The 22,869-nt window shown below is 39.1% G+C and overlaps 1 protein-coding gene and 1 long non-coding RNA gene across 6 annotated transcripts in view; one reads left to right on the top strand and one right to left on the bottom strand.

Moving 5' to 3' along the window:
* Positions 1-2,980: 2,980 nt before the first annotated feature.
* Positions 2,981-11,995, bottom strand: LOC138109707 (uncharacterized). 4 transcript variants are annotated; one of them, XR_011150667.1, is made up of 4 exons: positions 11,883-11,995; positions 4,524-4,566; positions 3,537-3,792; positions 2,981-3,337 (listed from the first exon to the last, which is right to left on the bottom strand). It is a non-coding gene; the product is annotated as an uncharacterized lncRNA (long non-coding RNA). The 4 variants fall into 4 exon arrangements; XR_011150664.1 differs by adding an exon at positions 8,399-8,518 and having other exon boundaries at positions 2,981-3,792; XR_011150673.1 differs by having other exon boundaries at positions 2,981-3,789.
* Positions 11,996-12,048: 53 nt separating this feature from the next.
* MICU2 (mitochondrial calcium uptake 2) overlaps positions 12,049-22,869 on the top strand; it is a 145,965-nt gene continuing 135,144 nt past the window's right edge. For both annotated transcript variants that reach the window (XM_069013545.1, XM_069013552.1), the window contains exon 1: positions 12,049-12,250. In XM_069013545.1, coding sequence (XP_068869646.1) covers positions 12,050-12,250 — 201 coding nt within the window. In that variant the 5' untranslated portion in view covers position 12,049. The remainder of the gene's footprint in view (positions 12,251-22,869) is intronic.

Raw genomic sequence — 22,869 nt, forward strand, 5'->3', positions numbered from 1 at the left:
TTTGTTTTCTCCCTCTGATTGCTTATAATTATTGAAAGGTTCTTATCCTTCCCTGCTTCTTTACTTTTTGAGCAAGACGCAATCAACTCAATTCACTCATCTCTGATCTCATCTCCAGTTCTGCTCTCAGTATGGAGCTATCTCATCAGCTCCACATTTCACTGCTGCCTTGCCTTTCTTCTTAGTCATGCTTTAATGTGGCTGTTTGATGACTAAAGCAAGAAATACTTACTCATGTACTGTGTCCTCAAGCTCTGAATCACTGAGCATTTAGCACAAAATTCTAGCACTTTGCTCTTAAGAATGACACCCAGAGACTTTGCAGTGGGTATTATGACATTTCATCATGTTCCTCCCTTTCTACTGAAAGTTCATTTAGTTCTTCTTCTGTAACAATAAGATCCTCTTCAACATTTTTTTACCAAATTTGTCATCCTCAAACTATAAGGTTCCTCAAAGAACTATGTCTGTAAAACAGAGACTAAAAGAATAGGGAATTCAAGAACAAGACCATGTATCTTCACATCAGCTATGGCCCCTGTACCATAACCTCTTTATCAAAACTACCTTCAGCACCAAGACCTCTGCCTTGTAGCACAGACATCTTCTGAACTGCCAGGAGCTAATATATCCTCCTCCTCCTCCCACTCATGATGTGAGCATTCTCAGCTGTGGAGGGTTACAGCTACAGCAGAGCTAGATGAAGAGCTGATTTACTGTGTCCTGTCAATGATGTACCACATCCATACAGAGACAATCCCCTTTGTACGAAGTGGTCAGTAGAAATGCTCAAACCTCGAGCTCTTCCTTTAATTAAGCTTTTCAATATTAAGCAAAATTTCAGACTTTTTTTTCTTTCTTTCTTTGTATTTGTGTGACCATTATTCTCAGTGATTTCTAAGTGGCAGTGTACCTTCAGGAGAGGAATACTCTATGACATCTTGGTTCTCTGGAACACCTCTTTTTTATTCTTGTTTAACTCTTTTGCCAGTTTTAATACAGCCAGCAGTCTTTAACAGATGAACCAAAGAGAACCACAACTTCAGATTTTAAATATCTGGAAGTCTGTAGAAGTCCCCAGGAAAAACAAAAACTCTGCTTCAGCTTAAATTGTGTACAAAGACTGGCAGCACCTTTGGAATTAAAAGCCTCCCCAATACAAATACAACTAATGTAATCCCAAAATAACAGGCTGTCTTAACACATATCGATACATAAAATACAATCTGTGCCACAAATTTGGTTAAGAGGGTTGAGGGACCAAGACTCAGAGGAGACTAACATGAGCTACAAAAAAAAGGAAAAGACTTCTTTTATTGGGTTCCTGTTTGATTGGTTTTGAACAGGCCTTTTATTCAGCACTTCCTGACATGAAACCCTGATCCAGAAGCCTTCCAATTACAAACCCCATCCAGAATTCAGCAGAAATTCAGTGGGTGCAGAACTCACAGGATTACGTCTGGTACGCTGTGTAAAGAGGCAAGTGCTCATATATGCACATAAAGAGCAGCATCTCCTCTCCAACAGAAATGTAGAGATTTGTAGGCAGAGTTGCAGTGCTACATTATAAAGGGACACTGTAAGTCACTGAAAAATCTAAAAAGAGAACACTCTTTCCCCTGAATTGAGGATTTTGGGCTGAGGTTCTAACCTTCATTTCAGTTTGTGACAAGTAAAAGCTACAGATAAATACAAACAGAATTCCTCTTCGTCCTCTCATCATTGTAACACTCTTGATCACAACATTATTAGATATTTTTCAGGCTGCTAATTCAATGCCCACCAGCAATTATGTTCTTTCCTCTTCACGCACATTTTTAATGTTATCCCATCCAAAATTCAAGTCTGGTAAATATAATAAATTTGATTGTAACTTAGATTCCCTAGTTATTAAATTTGCTTCTTTTCAGAAACCAGGCTGAGTCTAAAGGAGAAAAGGCAGCAAATTATACCTGACAACTTTAATGCACTTATAACTATATGAATAAAAGATGTGATTCATCATAGATAGTAAGTCTTGCAAAAACTTTGGGTGAGCTGAGAAAATAATGCTAACAGCTTTGCAAAACTACTTATAATTTAAAATCATTTGAGTGGCAGGGAAAATGTGGCAGATTCTGAAGACTACAAAGTGGTCCAAATTGCATTAAATTTTCTCTTGCAGAATTTCTCTTTTTGTGACAGCAGTAGTTTCTACTTTCGTAACAGCTGATGTAAGATCAGCTATGGAGAAACGAGACAAGACACCTTTTGTGAGTAAACATCTTACCATTCTCTGATTTGCTAGAGGACAGTATAAACCCTCACTTTGTATTCACAAGCCTAACACACAGTATTTTTCATTACCTCTATGACAATAGAGTTGTGTTCTGTACAGTACCAGTATGTAACTCCAGCATGCACAGGAGAAGGCAGGACAGATGATGTCAATGTCTAAACCCACTTCTGTAGGACATTCACTATTTGTTCTGGCTCAGCTGTTTCTAAGGGTAGGGGATGAAGATGATGAATAAGGCAGATTAGGTTTTAGGCCATCAAGTGTATGTAGAAACACAAAAGATAAATTCTGGACTGAAGTCCAGAATAGTTTTGATAGTGACTTCAAACAGCTTAAAATCTTAGAGATTGTCTCAGGGAATATAAGGGATTTTTAACTTGTATCATTATATACAAAGGAATTAGAATGAGGTACACTAAATAAGGCATAAAGGTAATGGTAGTGGTTCCCACCATGCTTTAGACATTTTTTCTTACATCTTCTTGTTACTTGCTTTTATTGGACCATAGTCTGTCCTATCCCCTCAGAATGTAAGTTACAACAAATTAGAATCAGTGGGGTTATAGCTAGGAAAATTTAGAAACTACATGTAAGATGGACGTAAGAAAGTGGTAAGTAAGAAAGTGGTAGTAGTAGCATCAGACTGACAGACATCCTTGGATTTAAAATCAAACATGGACACCAAAAGTTTGGTAATGCAGAAATTTTTATTTTATTTTTTAAAATGTGCAATAATCAACCAGAAACTGGCCAAATAAAGCAATATTTGCAGAAAGTGTTACACATAGTGTCTGCCTTCGGGGATTATTTCCAGTTCTGTCATTGCCTTGTTTTAAGATCTTAGGCAAGCCATTTCAGCCTAATGTGTTCCACGATACAAAAAAAATAAAGGTAATCAACCTCTAGTGACCCTCCACAGATGCTGTAATACCTAGTTCTTGATAAGGTACCCTAACCTTTCAGAGCAGCAAGGTCCCCTGTTGCTCTCCCTGCAGAGATCCTGGTACCATCCCACCAGTGGCAGTTGAGTTTCTGGTGATCAGCAAGTAAACCTAGTTGCTGAATATACACAGTATTACATATAATAAAATAGGGATTATATTAAAAGAGATTGAGGAGGAGAATACACTAAAAGGAGAAGAAGACAAAAGGGATTCCCTGAGTGTTAAGTCATTTAGATCCTACTTAATCTGTAACAAAAACTGCTAGCAAACAATTTATTCAATATAATAATGCAACACTTATTCCTCAAACTTGCCTTCCACTTCGTCCATCCAGGTCTGACAAGAGCAGTGGGCTGTTTGAGATGTTATCAGCACTGACAGACCACTGTGTAGATTTGGGGTATGATCACACCATGGATAGTCCCCCGTTTCCAGCAGGTTACCCACAGACTCTTCTGGTCCTCAGCGCTTCACTGGTGCCAGCTTTCTGGAGCTTCTCAGGGCTTAAGGAGTGGGAGGCTCCTGACTGACCTAAGGTCCTCTGAGTGAAAATGGCAGTTTCTCTTGCTGCTGTGGAGAACAATAAATAGCTTGCTGTCATCAATCACCCCCTCCCTTCTCTCAGAACCCCACCCAGCTAAGCTTAGGGGCAATCTAGCATGGCATGGTGAGCACTCCTAAATGCCTTCAACTACCACAGGCAAGTAGGCAGATATCCTCTGGAACACTGGATAATCTACCTTTGTGAGCTCTCTCCAAACTCTCTCTGCAGCAGATGATAGGAGTAATGTCTGAACTGACAGAGGATATACATATTTTTCATGCAAGTCAAGACATAAAAAAGACATAAATTCCAGTGCTCCCAAATACAGATGTTCATATGCCCAGCAACAAGTTAGTACACAGGGAAGGAGTGAGGATATCACAACTTCTCCCATGCAACATTCTTCCCTCAGCTACACCTTGAAGTAACACATCCCTGCTTTCATCTGTCATCAGGGTGGCACCCCATAATCAAACTCTGTCTGACTATCTCCTTTGTTGTGAGCCCTGACAGCATATGTGCCCAGCAAGTTTGATATCCAGATCTGCAAGAATTCTTTTCCAAGAATCTCTGCAGCAACCATACACAGTAAAGAAAAGCAGTTTACAGTGTAGATGTTTACAGCTGAACAAAAATTATCTCGGTTCCCCTCACAGTCAGAAAGACTGACATGGGTATTTCTTTGGCTGAGATTCAACCGAGCCACTTCAACATTTATCTTGGGATGAGACAAATCATGCCAGAGATGCATACTTACTCCATTAACAAGAGCATAAGGTGATAAATTCGGGTGCAGACACCTGTATGGAGACATTTCTTTTCAGTGGGACGAACTTTACCCATGTCTTACACACCCCTGCCCTTTTACACCAACTTCCCTGTGCATGCTTTAGTCCCACCAGTCTCCTCCATTCCTCAGAATTTAAGTTACGGCTGATTTCCTGTGGATCCTCTGAACTACTTCAACTGAATCTCTCCATTATAGACCAGGCACAGAGAGTATACACCTAAGCTGCAGGAACATGAGACCCACAAAAATGCCATGTGAATAGGAGATTCCCTCAGCCTTGTGAACATGACACAGTCTGTGTATCTCAACTTTTTGCTCTTGGTATAGCTTATGCCTTCTTGGACACGTGCAATTCAGATATTCCAGAATACCAACTCCCTCAAGTTCCCTCAAGACCTTTCCCTTCTCTAGAAAAAGGTTATGTAATGGCTTGAAAATCCCCTCTGGGTGTACTCAGCCAAACAGCTCCTGCATGACTAGTGCCAAATGGGGACTGTCAACTTTATCCACAGCTTTGTCAGGGATTTTTGTTAGTGCCATTATTACTGTGCCTTTGTGAGTGGATCCAACAGCCCTTTTTGATGCAGCTACAGACTGAGGCGCCCTCACTAGCAAATATACCAAGACTGCCCACAATATTTACATGAATAGTAAAGCTGTTTTTCAGGTCTGCAAGTGCCAAATGCAGACATCTATGGAAAGAGATTCTGCTGACTACAATGAACTTTGTATTAGGACTTCCAACACTTTTTTATGAAAGGATCGCAGAATCTTTTACAGTGAAGGTTTGTGTCTACCACACACTCATTCTACTAGGTTAGATCAGACCCCATACTAATTTTAGTTACTAAACATACATATATGGAAAATAATCATGCCTTCCCCTGCTTATACAAAAATATGTGCAATCACAGCTCATAAATAGTGTTCTGAGCAAAAGAAGAAAACGCTGCTTGAAATAATGGAATACATAACAGAAAACAGTAATTTAGAGTTTTATAATTTCTTTCTTTTTCACAGAAATAATTATATATACTTCGTCATCTTCAGTAGTATTAAAGATGTGATAGTTAAAGTAACTTTCATTAATAAATCACAGTAGCAATGCAACATGTTATCAAGAGTTGCTTTAGACTGCAGTCTGGGAAAAGAAACAAGAAAGAAATATATGATGCTGCTTCTACTTCAACACTTCCAGAAAACATATATTTTAAAAATATTTTATAGGTTAAAATACTGATAATTCTGTAATTGTTTCTTTAGTAATACTGTGAAGTAATGCCTTGCCATCTTTATAGTATTTTTTGAACTACATAACAATAATTATTTTAAATTATATCAGTCTCAGTCACATTGCATTTAAAAATATAAAGTCAGAGTCCCTAATAAATCCTTCTGGTTTTTCAAGTAACACAGATAAAATTAACTTTGCTAATCTTGACATGTTTTATTGTACCCTTGTGTACAATTTCTATCCCTCTCTCTTTTTAAGTACAGGATCTATAGAGCAGAAAGTCTTAGGCAATCTTAACTATAGTTATTGCTGCCAACTCTTCCTATAAAACTTAGGGTAAAATACTGGTATAATTAAAATTGGTTGCAATGCTCACACTCATTTCAGAGAATGAAAGAAAAGAGAACAAACACTCCCTGAAATACAGCAAGGTACCAGCAACACAATTCTATGTTTACATAGGAAGCACTGGTAATAAGATTTCAGGAAATCTTATGATTAATATATTATAAGCAAAATACATATATAAATGTGTATATATTTGTATGTACATAAAAATACAGGTTAAAAGTCAAAATTATAGGATTTCACTTAGATATAGGTTTCTAATCGGTGCTAGCAGCATTGCAGAAGAATTTTTGCGAGGGAAGAAAAATGAAGTAAAACCTATTCAGCTGGAAACATGAGGAAAATACAACTGCTAAAACACATAATGTAATTCTATTAAACGTTAAATGTTTTCAGGGGACCTCTATTATTGTTACAAAAAGCGCCATGGGATCTTATCACTAAAAGATAAAACAGCAGTTGAACCACAGTTCTCACCTAATAGCAAGAAAGTCCCCAGTCTTCAAAGATTTATGTATACAGCAAATTTTATGCAGTTGAAGTAGCCTTGTTTCAGACCATAGAATTTTTCAAATTGCTTAAAATTAGGCATAATATATGAAACTTGTCACAGAATCGAGATCTATGGCCTTACTTGGAAAGTCATAGCAAATATACTTTTCAAATTAAAAAAATGCATATTCCTTCACAAGAGAGTACCAGTTTTGATTTGCCTTTTGTATTCACATTAGTGTTTAAGCAGTCTGTGTACCATTTCTTTTATGAATCAAATATTTATCACAAAAAGGTCACCGCCAACTTAGAAATTGTATTTTAAAATCCTTCCAATTCCATTACTGTTATCTTCCATTCCCAAACTTTTTTTTTGAGTAAGAATTTTGCTTTCAACTTTTTTCTCTGATTTTCACCTTAACTTAAAAAATGTAATTCTGAAGTTTGAGGGAACTTGCTACATATGCCAGAAATGTTTTTCAGCTAACTAAATACAAAGAGTGTGGGGAGACAGTGTGTTAGAAAGGTCAGTATAAATGAATGCTATGAGAGGTATTTGGGGACACATATCTGAGATAAATTTTAATGCTTTTCCTTTTAAATGGACTCTATCATGATAAGCTTTCAAGTAACTTTAGCAAGTTGAAAATATTTGAAGATAAGCTATATTTATAGTGTAGCTCCTAAATGCAAAGATTGCTGTGAACTCTTATTTATGACCTGAATAGTGTTATCTAGCTACAAAATGTTCACATTTTTTCTCAGTTTTACTAGTGGATGAATGTTGACTGTCTGGTAATTACTTCCATTTCCACCACCTCCAAAGCATACAAAACAAATGGACTTTTTGTAAATTAACAGGCCATTGTCATGTTAAAAGATTCTTCATCGGAGGAAGGTATTTCAGATTCCTTGAAACTAATCTCTCCTCTATTTGCTGTTTGGAGGGGTTTTTTTTGTTGTGGAGGAGGGATGGGTAGAAATTACAAAAATGCTCAAGGTTGAACAGGGCTCTGAGCAAGCTGACCTAGCCGAAGATGTTTCTGCTTATTGGAGGGAGGTGGACTAGGTGACCCTTAAAGGCTCTAACTATTCTGTGAATAATAATCTTTCTAGCACACAAAGCAGCTTTGAAAACCCCTGAAGTCAACTTCTAGCCTTCAACATGAAGACCTTGGTAGGACTTTTGAGACTCTGGATAGAGATCAAGGTATCAGCTGGCCAACTTTTGTGACTGTCCAGTTCTGTCCAATTACCCTGTACCTTTCTAAGTGTGCTAAGAACATTTTGTGTTATCACTTTTTGGAAAACTTGTCTTCCCTGTGCTTACATCCTTATCTGCTTCAGAGTGTTTGTCTTGTAATCAGAGGCAAATGGATTGTTCTCATGTTTGCTAAAGTAAAATAGAAGTTATATTCTTAAGAGACCACATAAGTTTGAAGGGGCTAGAGAAGGCCTGGCTTTGTGAGACCTTCCATTTCAATCTGCTGTCTGGCTTTGGGCAAAATAAAATCTTACAATCCAGTTCCTGACTTAAAAAGCCAAGCACTGATATTTCTTGTCTTCTGATTAGCTTGTCTGCTCAGCTCTGCCAGGAAAGTATCAAAATACTGTTAGCACACTGCATAGCCTACTAAAATCTCACATTTGGTTGGAGCTTACTGTCATATGTACTTATGTTAAATAAGTCAGACCACTCCCACGCTATTTCTCGTGAAATGAGGACATGTATACAAAAGATGGCTTGCCAGCTTCCCCCTCAACTTACAAATGGCTGATCACTGCCTTCTCCAATCCAGTTTACGCAGCATTTGAAGGGCGGGAAGACTGACAAGCATGATGGGTGGCCCTCAGACTAACTGACTGAATCCAGCTCTCAAGTCCTACACTGCAAGAAAGGGTTTAGACAGAATGTAACAGGAGTTAATTTAAGCTGTTCCAATAGTAAATGAATGCTGGCACTAAGCCTAATGCTCTTGAGGGGATTGGAGTTCTAGCACAGAGTGAATCCTTCTTGGAACTTGGCCTAACACTCTTAAAAGACACTGAGATGTGGAAGTGGACCTTCAGGCATCAGGAGATGTATGTTTACTTGGTACTTTTAATTTTTTTTTTTACTTTGTAACGTAACCTAAAAGAAGTAAGTTTCTGCCAAACATGATTTCCTAAGAATGACAAGACTCACAAGGGTTTTATGGTAGTATGCTTTTGTCTTTTGATGTGACTTTACAATATATTCATTATGCCTAAAAAGAAAAGACTGCATTTAAGCATTGTTACATAACTGTTCAGTGGGACTTTGAATCTTAAAGAAAAAATACATTTTAAACATTTCAGAAAATATTTTATTAGTATTTTCATCTGCTTTTTCAAATTTTCAGCAACGCAAACACCTCTAGTACAAAGTCTGAAATCACCACATAGAAAGCATTTTTTAAAAAAGCAGGTATGGTATCTTGCTAAATGTAATGATTTCTGCTTACATGAGCAAAGGAGAGCAAACTGAGCAGGATGGGAAAGGAAGGTAACATTTTAGTGCTGCAGCATATAGTAGCTGATGACATTTGTCACCACATAACTCAATTTGTCTGGTGAAACTTGTGTTATATTTACCAGACTGTCACTGTCATTTTTACAGACCACAGAGATCTTTGCTTTCTGTCATAAACTACTCTGCAGTGATACTGCATGGGGTGAAACAGGACTATGTCTGACTCACCAAGTGTTTTCTAGCTATTTAGGCGTGTGTTCTAGCACTCACAACTGTACCAGCACAGTGACTGTGAGCTAATGTGAGCAGCATTAGTGCAGCAGTAGCTTCATATTCCTGGACCCTGCACCCACGAGGTGAATTTACTGTAGAGAGAGAAGGGGTGGCTAAGGACACTTAACTTGCCCATCAGCATTTCGTGCTTGCAGCCATATGAGAATAGCTCTCCATTCACACTGCAGTTGTATCTGTTCCAGGCAGGAAAGTTATCTGAGGAAAGACAAATGACCTACTTATTTGTTTTTACTTAAAGAAAAACTGAAAATGCCTGTTAGAGTAATGAATTAAGCCTCCTTGCCTGTGCTGTGGTTGTGTGCTCAACATCAAGGGATCTGGCATTCAGAAATCAAATCTCTCAGCCATCCTTTAGAAGATGTTTCTAAGACGTTGCCAGCATGCATGAAGTGCTTGCTATTGGCTTATAAAGTAAAGTACTTATAAGGTGTTTGTTCAAATACTATGCGTCAAACTGTAAGAGTGGGACGAAAAATATTTTGTCTGTCTAGAGGGAAACAGAAATACACAACAGGAATTTCCTGCAAGTTTTACAGAAGAAGTGGGATTTTGCTGTGTGTTTAACAACTGACAGATTTTGCTCCTATGTTTTATATTGGGATTAAAAAGGCTTTTCCCATATGAGTTAGTTTCTAGGTCTCGGGGAATAGGAAAAAGATTTTGCAATGTACATTAGCATGTAGAGATGGAAATCATTTACCCCAAACGTTGCACTCCTGGGTGATTTTGCAATGAGCAGTCATTTGTGTTCCCCAGAGAAGGTGTTTTTGAAGGGTTTGTGTCCTGTAAAGGACTTGGGTCCTGAGATTCCTGAAGATGTCTCAAACACTTTACAGACTGACACTCACTGAACACCACATGCTAAAGGAAGACTGGATAAATTCTGTGCTGTCGTTAGTTAAATGACTGAAATTACTCTCTATGAAACTGAATTCATGACTGAATTCAGGTCAGGGAAGGAGAGTGAACTAAAATTACTTTGGTGGCAGTGATGGATGATCACCTTTTGTCGGTGGATAGAGGGCAAAAAAGCATTTCCATGTTTCAGAGCCTGTACCACAACATTTGTAATGTTGACAACACAGTACTGGCTGTCATACCAAAAAGAGGTGAAAGATACAGTTTGCTAAAACAGACTGAGTACTTTCTGAAGGCCTTCAACCAAAGACCGAAGTAAGAGAAAATCGCATGCAGCTGTTCTCTCAGCAGTCTTTCTCCACACTCACATGGAGTCACTAGGTGAACTACTTTCATAGCACAGATACTGGTACTGCCAACATACAAATGACATTTAACTTCCTATCTGCTTTACTTCATATGACCTTATCATTAATTCCCAGATGGCCCAGTTTTTGAATGTGATCAACTAATGTTTGCATGTAACCAACCAAGACCTAGAGAGCTTTTTTAAAACTATGGCAGCGAGAAAAAAAAAAAGCACTCTGAAGCATTCATAGTGAATAACTGTCTTTTGGCACAACTGATGACTGCCAACCAAGTCATTCTGTAATGCATCTCAGTTAACACCTCTGCCACGACAATTTCTGTAAACTCATCTTCTGTCACCTGTATTTCATTAGAAACTCTACTCTGCCCTTGAAAAGGATATTCTAAACTTGCTCATGCTTTTGTTGTTTCTGATCTGGATCACACACTGAGTAACACAACCATATGGGCCATCAATGCCTAGAAAATCATCAGCACCGGGTCAGCTCTGCTTGTGGAAGCTCACCTAACCTGTCTTGCTCAGTACCCCGGGCTTCCCGCAGGGCCTCGAACCCCGCTCGTGACCCCTTGCTCCTCTTGTACTCAGCAGTAGGAGTCTGCTCTGGGATAAGAGTCACAACAAGGAATGAGGCGAAGCTGAGCTCTGCGACAGACACAGGGGGGTGGCCGGGACACCCCTGGGGCCGGAGGACCGCTGCTGACAGCGCCACTTTTCGCTCCCTACCGCACAGGCTCGGCCTTCCGTGCCCCCTCCCCTGACACGACCAAACACCCGGCCCCTGCCCTGGCCGCCTTTCCTCTCCATCAGGAACCCGCCCGTCTCCAAATCGAAGCCTAGAAGGTGGCCCTGCCGCCTCCCCTCACCGGGGGGCTCCCCGGGCCGGGACGGAGGGAACGGGCGCACCTCCGCCTGCGCTACAGAACCACGGAATCAGTTAGGTTGGAAAAGACCTCTGGGATCATCGACTCCAACCTGTAGCCCAACACTGCCATGTCAACCAGACCATGGCACTGAGTGCCACGTCCAGTCTTCCCTTAAACACGTCCAGGGACGGTGACTCCACCACCTCCGAGGGCAGCCCATTCCAGTGTCTAATCACCCTTCCTGTGAAGAGGTTCCTCCTAATGCCCAACCTAAACCTCCCCTGGCGCAGCTTGAGACTATGTTCTCTCGTCCTGTGGCTCGTTGCCTGGGAGAAGAGGCCAACCCCCACCTGGCTACACCCTCCTTTCAGGTTACCTCTCTGCCAGCTCCGTCCCCTCCGGTTGTGCGGGTGGCGTCGCTCCCGCTGGCGGAGCGGGGCCGGGCCGATGCCGGCGGGACCGAGCCGGAGCCGCCCCCGCTCCGCGGCCTCGGGCCCGACACTGCGCATGCGCGGCGCGGCCGCCGCGGCGCTTTCCGGGAAGATGTCGGCGGCGTGGAGAGCGGCGGTGGCGGCGGCTGCCCGAGCCCCGCTGCGGGGGCGGCTCGCCGGGATGCGGCCCCCGCGCAGCCAGCGCCGCCCGCCCGCATGGGGGGCCGTCGCCGCCGCCGCCCTGGTCGGGGGAGGCTGCCTGGCGGTGTGTTACAGCCGGCGGCCGCGCGTGATCCCCACGGTCCTGGCTCAGGTAAGGCAGCAGCAGCATCCCCGCTCCCGCCGGCGGGCAGGGCTGGGCGGGCGTGCGGGGAGCCGGGGCCCGGGGGCAGCCGTCGGCGGCCCGCGGACGGGTCGGGGCCGCGGTGGTCGGACCCTGTCGTGAGGCGAGACTTGGCTGCGGGAGCCCTCCTGGCCCCGGTGGTCCAGCAGGTAATGCGCGTCGCCGGCCCCCGTGGCATCAGCAGCGTGTCACTTGCGCCGAGCAGACTCGGCTCATGGACGCGGACTCCGCCGATTTCCGCAGCGGGAGAAGGCAGGGTTTGCCTTAGCACGGAGCGTTTCCCCTCTCCCCTTGACGGCCCTGGTCGTGGCGGCCGATGGACCCGTGTGTGTCGCACAGACACACGGCCTGTACTGAGCTCCGCGTTTTGCTGGTAACTTTCAGGGGAAAGTGCTGTTAAGACAGTCATGCACATTTTTGTCTCTTAAAAAAATTATTTCACGAAAGTATACTTTTGTAGTTCATACTTTGTCTGAAATGCATCACACGGAATGATTTCCTTTTACTACGTCCAAAATGTGTGTTCTGGATGCTAAAATGTGATTGTCTTGGAGCATCAGGGCGCAATTAGAAGGGTATGCTCAAGGACAGACCGCTATTGTTTACAAAAAACTCTTTGGACACAGTTGCCCAGCTTCATCCTTTTCATGGAGGCTGTGAGCTTTTTCCTGTTCTTCCTTCAGATAAGAAGTCACTGTCAATTAGAGCTGATTTGTTACTTCAGAGCTGGAAGACCTAAATGCTTTGTAGGCCAGAGGGTTTAGGTGGGTGGGGGAAGAGGTCAGTCTATGCTTGCAGTGCCATTCATCTACTTATATCTACGAATTTTTGGAAGTATTCAACAGTTTGTATGCTTTGATGTCTTATCTCTTAACAGTGTTTAAACAGGCTGAACTACAAGCAGATAAATACCAACCTTTATTCTTGAGGACAACCTTTATTCTTGAGTCAAGAACAAAGAATGATATTTTAAATTTTTTTTTTTAATATTGTAGTATTCAGTGTGGAAGATATCTAAGCTATGTCTTCTTAGAAAACTCAATTTTTATTAGATAAGCATTTTTCTAAATAGATTATCTAGTAGTCCTGGTTCCTTAGACAGCACATGCTATACTTTAATCTTCTGTATACATCTCCTAGCTAGGAAAGCATCTATTACTTAGTAGATGTCCTACTGAAAACGTATCTTTTTGTTGTTTTTACGTTTAATTATGTGAGTTTTTTAAGCAGCATTGCATTACATTTTAAAAGTCCTTTAAATCTTTGAGACCAATTTCATATATGCATGGAACTCTTGCTTAAATAGATGTGTATGTAGGTATATATAAAAAGTGTTAAATGTGGGAAGTAATCACTTTTGAAGGGTGTTGAGTGAAGGGGTGTCACTCTGGTGCTGATGTGTTCTCATGGAGAGAACTTCCATGTAACACATGGACAGTCCTACGAGTATGCTTTTAATAATTCTCAGGAGGAAGTCCAAAAGTCTAGGACCTATTTAACTGATTTGGTTTTGGAGACAGTAAATTGCTGGACTCTGCAAATGTTTAGTAGTTCAATTTGAACTTTTCAGTTTTCCAGTAAAGTGATTTTTGAAGAAGCTAGTTCTCCATACGTATTGTACGCCATATTCCTGCAGGTAATGTACATTACTGCACTTTTTTAAACTACCTAAGAAATGACCATGCAGAGCATAATGCTGCAAGTGGATTGTGAAAGCTACACACAACAGAGTGTACAGAGGAACAGAGTGATAGAGCCAAAGAGGCACGCTGCAAGTCTTTTAGGCAGTTTAGATGCGACTTGTGGCTTCTGATTGATGGAAAATATTCCAAAGTGAAACAGTGTTGAAACAAGTATGTCACCTTTATTACAAGTTTTGAAGCCGTCTTTTTTTCAGTTCAGAGTTTGTGGAATCCTGAGAAATGGAGATTCTTTTCACATTCTCATAGTGGATAACCTTATTTTCTGTTATTATGCCTTTTCATTGTGACTAATCTTAACCAGCCTTGCTTGAATTTATGCTGACAAACAATATGGAACTGTTTGTTCCTGTTGTAGTATGCTATGTAGTGGGAATGTTGGCAGCATGGTGTGTGAAATAATACAGGTTAAGGCAAGTATTTGAAATTAAACAGCCTAATTTTCATTGTCTTTGTAACAGAGGAGCATGTAGTGGAAGTGTTTATACTTCTGTCTCATCAACAAGGCCTACTGGTTACTCCTGAGAATGCTGTGAGATTATGCTACAGTGCTTCTCAATTTTCCTTGGTAATATAGTCTTGACTGTTGAATTACTGCAAAATAGGTCGTAATTTAAAATATTTGACAGAGTGAAACTGACAAAGTGACAATGTATCTTCATGCTGTAAAGAACCAATATAATAAGATTTTATGCTTTTCAGCAGCATTACATTATGTTTAAAAAGTTCTGTCATTAAGACCAATGTCATGTCTGTATGTGACTCTGGTGTAAGCATAATTTGAGCCACTGAGTAATTTTCATTCTTGTCCTAAGTGAGACTTAACTACCATTAGTAACTTTGTTGCAGAGACAGACTTCACTGGAAATATGTCCTGTTTGTTTAGGTTAAGTAGTTGAAGTCAGTAATTCTATTTAGATTTTCAGTTTTGCTCGCTAAAACTAGTCTCTGTCAAAGCAGTCAGATGTTTTTCAGCTTTTCCTTGTTCTAGGCAATTTTAGCATACAATTTCTAGTGAAGCTGGCAAACAGCATGCCAAAGTATATAATTTTTTTTAAAATTCAGTATTTACTTTTTTTTTTTTTCTTCTAAAGCTTTTGAATATTCTAAAATCAAAGACTGATACCTTTGGCATGTAGGTTTTTAAATCTGTTTTTAATTCCAGTTCTTTCTTCTTGCTGGAGTGGGTTTAATCCTGCTCATATTGGTTAGTGGCACTTCTGACTTACGCTCAGATTAAATGAAATCCAGCCTGTGTATGAGTCTATGCAGAATCAATGGTCTTGCAGGGTCAGATAATCTGTTTTCTTTTTGTGAGTTGTATGGATAGTGTCTGTTTTATTTTGTAGTGGCTTATCTTGGGTTACGGTGTTTTAATATAATTGTTTATTCTGACAATAAATTTTCAGTTCAGGGTTTTCTGTAAAACTTTGGGCCAGGTTTTTGTCACTATTTTCACTTATCTGTTCTTAGTGTACACTAAGTGGTTAACATTTCAGTAATAAAACTTCCTATATTTAATGTAATATTATGTCAGATGTAGTCTTTCATGATTTATGAAGTTACCTTCATTCCCTATCTCCATTTGCTGACCTACTGTTTAGAAACATATAACTAATATATGTTGGAGTAAGTGTTGATTGTTAAATGCTACAAAGATTATTATAGCAAAAAATGAATATAATATTTCTGAAACTTTTTTTTTATAGATACTAGGGTTTGGTTCTATCTACACTTGTTATTTACCAGTGAAGCTATACTGACAATACCCAAACCAGATATAGCTTGTGTTGGGAAAAACTAGATCAGTTTTCATTTTTTTTAATAAAATGAGCTAATCAGCTTGTATCTAGAGGAGAAAAAAAGAAGGGAGGGAATAAGGGCTTTTGTTCTAGCAGTGTAACTCAGAATAGGGATTTATGTTGAATTCCCTAGAAGTGCTTCTTCTATTATCCTAACCAACACAGCCAGGTCAAAAATGTTCACACAGCACTGCACACTGCATTGGTACTATACAGGCTACTTTTCTTCTTCAGTAGTGGAATTCAAATGACACAATGGTATATGGTTTGTAACCTTGATCAGACTTGCAGTATCGTCTCTTGTGCCTTGATTCTCTCAGAGCTTGCAGTTTGCTATCCTAACATGGCCCACTCCAACTAAATTAGGAACTTCCCAACGGACTGCGGGTTCGATCTTGGACGCGCGCGAACTGCAAATGATAAGAAAGTTCTGAGAAGCAGCAGGCTGCCAGAGGCAGTATATCCTGCCCCTGCTGAGTTTTTTATGGCCATGTGTAGGTCACTTGCTTCAGAAAGAATATCATTTGATTTGCCCTTGAAAAGTTGCCATCCCTGCAGTGTGTCACAATTTGTGCCGAGTCTAAGTCACTGTTTTCCAAATGAGACTGACTGGAGTTGTTACTAGCACATATATGAAGCTTTATGTGTGCAAAGTCTTGTCTGCTTATAAACATTATCGTGTTTCAGCATTCTCTGTTTAGGGTTGCAGGAGCATTAGCTGGCACTTAAATATTTGATAAAGCTTACCTGAGGTAAAGAGGAAAACATAGCCTACTAAAAGCCTTTTTTGGGGTCAATTCTTGTTAATACTGTTACATGATTGCAGTGTAATTGGTTCTCTTTCTCTTACCTTTTCTACTGCTACTGTTCTGCATCAGTAATCTTCTTCAGTTATTCCAGATCAGAGGAGACTCAGTTTTTGTCCTGGAGGTCTTAAATACATACATTGTATTTCATCATACTGAAAATATTAAGATAGTGCTTATAACAATTAACAAACACTTTGTGATAATTTATAAAATATTTTTAAGTTTCTGAAATTCTAATTTTATTTAAAATACAGTTATTGAAACAATTCTATTTTGTACTGCATTAATTTTTTTATTTCACTTTAAACTGCATTAAATGTTTCATCATTTTTCGAGTGTCAATGATTCTTAAGAGATGCAAAGATGGCAGTGGTGACTCTGTATGTCACACTACCCACACACTACATGGGAGTGGCGACTTTGTATGTCACAATATGAAAACTGTTATTCTGAACAACTGGGAGTAAAAAACTTTGAGTGATTAAAACTAGAGCTTAGATTTGTTTTCCAGGTCTCTGTGTGTACCCACCACAAAAATGTGTGTACAAAAATGTACATTGTTTAAAGAAACCAGGATACTGTAAAAGATTCTCCAAATGCTGGTTTGTTCAGGGAATGCTCCCTTGGTTCTGTCACTGTGGAAAGGCAAAATAGTATATAAACAAATCTTAGGGCTATGGGAAACTCAGTACAGCAGCTCACAGGATAATCTAGGGAGAGCATATATATTAAATACAACTTAAGTTTATCAAGGGTTTAGTAAAAGCCTCTGGACTCCCAGAGGAAGTTGATAAAAATAGTTTTAAAAGTTTTGTAATCCTGCCTGTGTTTTTTGGTGACGCTTTGAGATGTGAGCTGTGTCTCCAAAGAGATTGAGCGCTGAAATATAGTTGTTTTAGGCAAGCTCCAATATTTTGTGCATGGTTTCTTCTCAGGTAAGATTTCCAACCCAGATCAATAAAAAATTTTCAAAATAATGTCTGCTATAAGCATGTTACCTGTCTAGTATATATTTGTTTGATTGGTAACTTCTGGCAAAAACATCCAAAACAACTGTAATCAGTTGCATGCAGGTCAAAACAGCATTTTCTTTAAATCATCTGAATTAGTTTCTATGGAGCAGTGGAACAAAGAAGTGCATAACTCTGGGATTTTAATTGTTTTTTTACATATCCGTAGTTACTAGGATCAGTTTATGACTTAAGTTATGCATACACTGCTTCTAGGCCACACTTTCTCACTCACTATATTTATGTGGTTTTGGGGTTCTTTTTGGAATAGTGTTATTTAGGAAGGTAAGCTGTGCATAATAACTGCGTGTAAAGGATTTTTTGGCCAGATAAAAATACACGTGATGTTTAAATTCAGTCACCAAATAGAAAAAAAGAGCGTATTTCTTATACATTAATAATGATTCCTACAAAGTTACATGTTAGTCCTTTGAATTGTGAGACACTGATGAATTGTGTTAGAATGGGAATTTTTGTGAGGCATCTTTGCAATGTTTTAAAAGCCTGGTTCATGCTGAGGAAAGAACATTGCTATTAAGATGAGGTGTCTTGATAAACATAGAATCTGGGATAAAATTGCATAAGGATTTGTAATGATGTATAGAATTGCCTGGAGGGAGGAGTGTGGTTCTAAAATAGAACCAGAAAGGATATATGCAGTCTAATCTAAGAAACATACAAGAGGATTCTTGTGTTTACTGTATCATCAAAAGAAAAAGTTTGCCTGCTTTTGATGGAGTAAAAATGCCAGGATAGCTTCTTTTCTCCTAAGTAATATTTTAAAGTGTTTATCTTCAAGTCTTTATTCTATTAGAAATTGATTGAGAATGCAGATGCACATAGATGAGTACTGGGATGCTCACTAAGTAAAATTAAGCATGTATAACATAAGTCTGCATCATAATGTTTTAACATGCTTTTGAAACTTAGTGCAAATGTTTGTAATCCACATCAAACAAGCTGCTTAGTGATGGCTTGCAGGCCTCAGAGAAGACTCAGTGGAATTCATCTTGTGTGAACCTGACCACAGGGTTACGTTATTAATACTTAAAATCTATGTAGTAAAACAATGCCATGTAAAAGTAATGAAAATTATCATTGCTGTTGTGGGTTGGAGCATCTTTAGGCAAGGATTGTTTGTTTATTTCTTTGGGTTTTTAAATCGCTGTCTTGCTTTACAGCTTCCTTAAAGGAAGGGACAACTTCCTCAAAATGTTGTCCTTCTGTCTTTTTGTATCTTATCTTGCTGCTGGTTATTGTTCTCCTTGCTGCTGTTCTGAGTGGAGCAGGACACAGCACGCAGAGCCAGGTAGTGGTTCCCTGCACAGCCCTAGATTTCTGTTCTGGTTGTAGCATAGTTGGGAAGGTGTTAGAGGATTCTTACTGCATCTTCAGGTTGTATCCTTGAACCATCTACAGGATGATGCCTTTAAATCTTCCTGATGAAGGGCCTGCAAGACTGGCAGCCTTTGGAGGAGGATCCAGTTGGATTCAAGGTGCTTTGAACCCCTGGTGTTCCTTTCCAGCAGTGCCCAGCACTGGAGAGGCTCCTTATCCAGCTGTGGTGAGCTGCAGGCAGTGTTCTTGTTGGCACGTGGTAGCATCCATCTCTCTGCCAGCTTCATGGTTTATTTTCCACTGTATCTTTACTACTATATTTACTATGTCAATAAATATTACCAAAAAAAGTGTTGTCATAGGTCATGACAAGGCAGTCATCTCAGTAGGTAAATGCATTCAATAGATTTGCTGAACAGAAAATGGGTAGTCATTTTTTAAATGAAATCGTTCAGGTACCTATCTGAAAGAGACAGTTTAACATAATTTGTGCACATGCCTTCTAACTCAGGTATATCATGTGAATATATTCCTTTTTTTTTTTTTTTTTAACTGTGCATCTAGAAGTAAACTGAAGTACTACAATTGGTTTGGTTCCAAGTGTAAATGACTTGTAACATTGTTGCCTCCAAATTCATCTTCAATGAATGAGTTTTGGATAATAGTTTCAAAATATTCTGAAAATAGTGTGTGCTCAAAACATGCATTTTTAAACAACATTGCTCCTCTTTTTAAGCATTGATAAATATGCATCTCCCCTGCAATTAGAGTGCTAGCTCAGCCTATCCCAATCTTTTTTCTTTATCTTAAGTATGCTTCAGTATTTCTGAAACTGTTCCTCTTGTGCAGCCAGTGGGGGTAACCTTAGCTACCTCTTGTTTAATTCTGTATTTCACTGTGTTATGGAAATACTGTATGTATCAGGTATCCATCAAGCAGTCTAAATCAATAACTGGGATATTAAATATATCACAAACATCATTCTCAGCATTAGTGACATACAGACATTGTCACGTTATGTACCTAAAATAGAATGTGGTATAGGGAGTGTGGAATCTGTAGGACCATGATGTTATAATTAATTAAACCTTACATATTACTTATGTATGTGCATTTGTTTCACAACTTTAAATATATGGTGGTAAGTGGCGTTTACTTCAGTATCCTTTTCAGCTTTTTGAATGTGAAATATTTATATCCTGAAGTTCCTGGCTTTGAAAATATTTACATTTATTCCCTTCTCTGTGTGCATGGAGATTCTTTGTGCAGGTGTCTTCATTGATACTAAAACAACATGATGTCAAATGTAATCTTAGAGATCAAGGTTAAAATTTAGCTATCTATCTTTCATCTGATCTGTCACCTTTTCCTTGAATTCACTCTTGCTATATGACTCCAGTGATTAAATAAAATCTAACTAACATTCTTTCTAGGCACTTTGATACATTTTTGGACAGATTTGGACAGATGGGGTGAGTTAAGCTGCATGGTTTTGTGTTTTAGCTAATGCAGTAAAAGGTTAGTGTTTGAGAATCTTTGGCTGTTTATGTTAATGGACAAACATAAACAGATAAAATAACTTGCCTGAAAAGAAAAAATAGATTGATTAGGAAGAGTTGCACAAAATAATATTCTGATTTTAAAGAAAAGAACCTCTAGAAGAAACTAACATCTATTTACTGGTGATATAAGACTTTTTCTCCAGTAAATACAGTAGATGGTTTCAATGTAGATCTTACAAAGTTTCTTTCTCATTTGGTTTCTTAGATGGAAGCTCTGTTTGCCTTTTTTTTTTCCTAGAAACTTTGAGCATATTGATAATTACCTTTTCTTTTTTTAGTTTTTGTAAGAAAAGGTCTGTTCTGTACAAGCTGTAGTGACTATTCTCCTATTGCTGCTGCTTTGTACTGTTCTCCAAATGCGTTTGCTGGGTTAGTGTGAGAGCTCTGTATTACACTTACTTGTAGACTTTTGTGTAACATTGTGGCTGATTGAATATTCCTGGCAAGTGGCTCAGCATTTTGGAAACATAATCTAGGCAGAAAGAACAAATAACTCAGAATCTAGTTTAGATAATCATCCAAGATGGAACTGTGTGAAATGCTCATTCAGAACACATAGTAGACTGTAGCTCCTTGGTGCTACTCACTGAGCTTTTTATTACACGTAGAACTAAAAGACAAGAGAAGGGAGTCTTGTCAGCTTTAAACACCAGACGTCATTTCAAGTCATTCCTCAAGGTTTGTGTCCCTTTCAGGGCAGGAGAAATTTCAAGAATGACTGTCTCGCACTCATGTAGTCTATAAAAAGCGCTTTTGGCAGATGTAGCTAATAAACATTATCGGTACTGATACCTTCCCTGCTCCTTTGCCAAATCATCAGAGAAACTCCTTCATCTGCCTCCAAAAACTGCACAAACTCTAGCACAGATGGAAAAGTTATGTGAAATGAAGAAAATTGATGTTTCCAAATACTTTTTTCTTAATCTTCCTTTTTTTTTAAAAGTAGGCATTTTCTTTGATAATGCCTTTTATTGGGGATACTGTGATATTACAATAATATGTTAACAAATAATGCTGTAATATTAAAACAACATATACTGAGCTGCATGTAAAGCTATGTACATATATATTTGTAATGCAAGTTTAGATATATTAGTAAGGATATGTATGCATATGTATAAAATATACTTAAAATACAGACTGTGTGAATACAATAATAAAAAATAAATATAAGAATGTGTTAGTAGAGAAATTATGGAATTTATTTTGAAAGTTTCCAGTCTAAATGGACAGATATGCTCAGAATTTAAAGGACGAAATCTGCCTGAAGTTCTATCAAAAGTTTCTTCTGGTGGCCCTGTAAGAGGCAGAGGTCTGTGTGCTGCCAGACCAGGCTGGGCTTTGAACTTGACTGCATGGGCTCGCTGATGTGAGATCTTGCCAAGGCAAAAAGCATGAAGTTCTGTCATATTGTGTTGCTCCCCATCACGAAATGGACTTTGTAATTATATTTTATGATCTCACAAATTTGCCAAAATGAACTTTATTTTTCAGGAGAGAAAAGTCTTAATGGTTACGTATTGACCACATTATCTGACAGTCTGCTTTTCCTTTTATATAACGAACCTTAATAGCATAGCTGACAGAATAATTGGTTTGGAGATACAGTGCAGCTTCTGTACCAGTCCTCTCTGGGCTTGTTTTTGAAGCAACTGTGGACTTGTCTAGTAATTTGGTGTTTTTAATGGCAATGCAAAATCAAAATTATGCTCGGCATGTAGACTAAGAAAGTGCTCTTTACTTTATTGCCTTATAGTGTTTAAATGCAAAGAGACAGTGGTCTCAATAGCCTGGGGTTGTCATGATGAAATGTTTTCCCTTGCTCATTACACTCTAATGACTTTCCCTCAGGTTATAGTTCTTACTTGGAAATGCAGTAAAGCTGATGGATAAAACATCTGGCACCTTTTTTACTGAAAAATAGGCTTGATGGTCTTAGGCATCAGGGAATACAGTAGTATCACTGCTGTGTTTGGGAGTAAGTAAACAATTATAGGCTTCTGCTGAAGCTGTGGAACAGCAGGAAGAAACACTAATCTCCAAAAGATGAAAAACACAATATGCAGCATGTATCAATTTAAAACCAGCATTTCCCAGATCAATTTAGATGATTTTATCTAATGTAAAGCATTAATATTAAATCTGTACTGTTCAATAAGCAGCAAATGAAGAGAATTAATTCTTGGCTTAGTTATTCACATTACAGAATCACAGAATAAGCTCGGTTGAAGGCGACCCTGAAGGATCATCAAATCCAACTCCTGGCCCTGCACAGGACCATCCCAAAGAGTCGCACTATGTGCCTGAAAGTATTATCCAAACAGTTCTGGAACTCATTCAGGCTTGGTACTGTGGTTCTTAGATGTTC

This window comes from Aphelocoma coerulescens, chromosome 1, assembly GCF_041296385.1.
Source record: "Aphelocoma coerulescens isolate FSJ_1873_10779 chromosome 1, UR_Acoe_1.0, whole genome shotgun sequence".
NCBI lineage: Eukaryota > Metazoa > Chordata > Aves > Passeriformes > Corvidae > Aphelocoma > Aphelocoma coerulescens.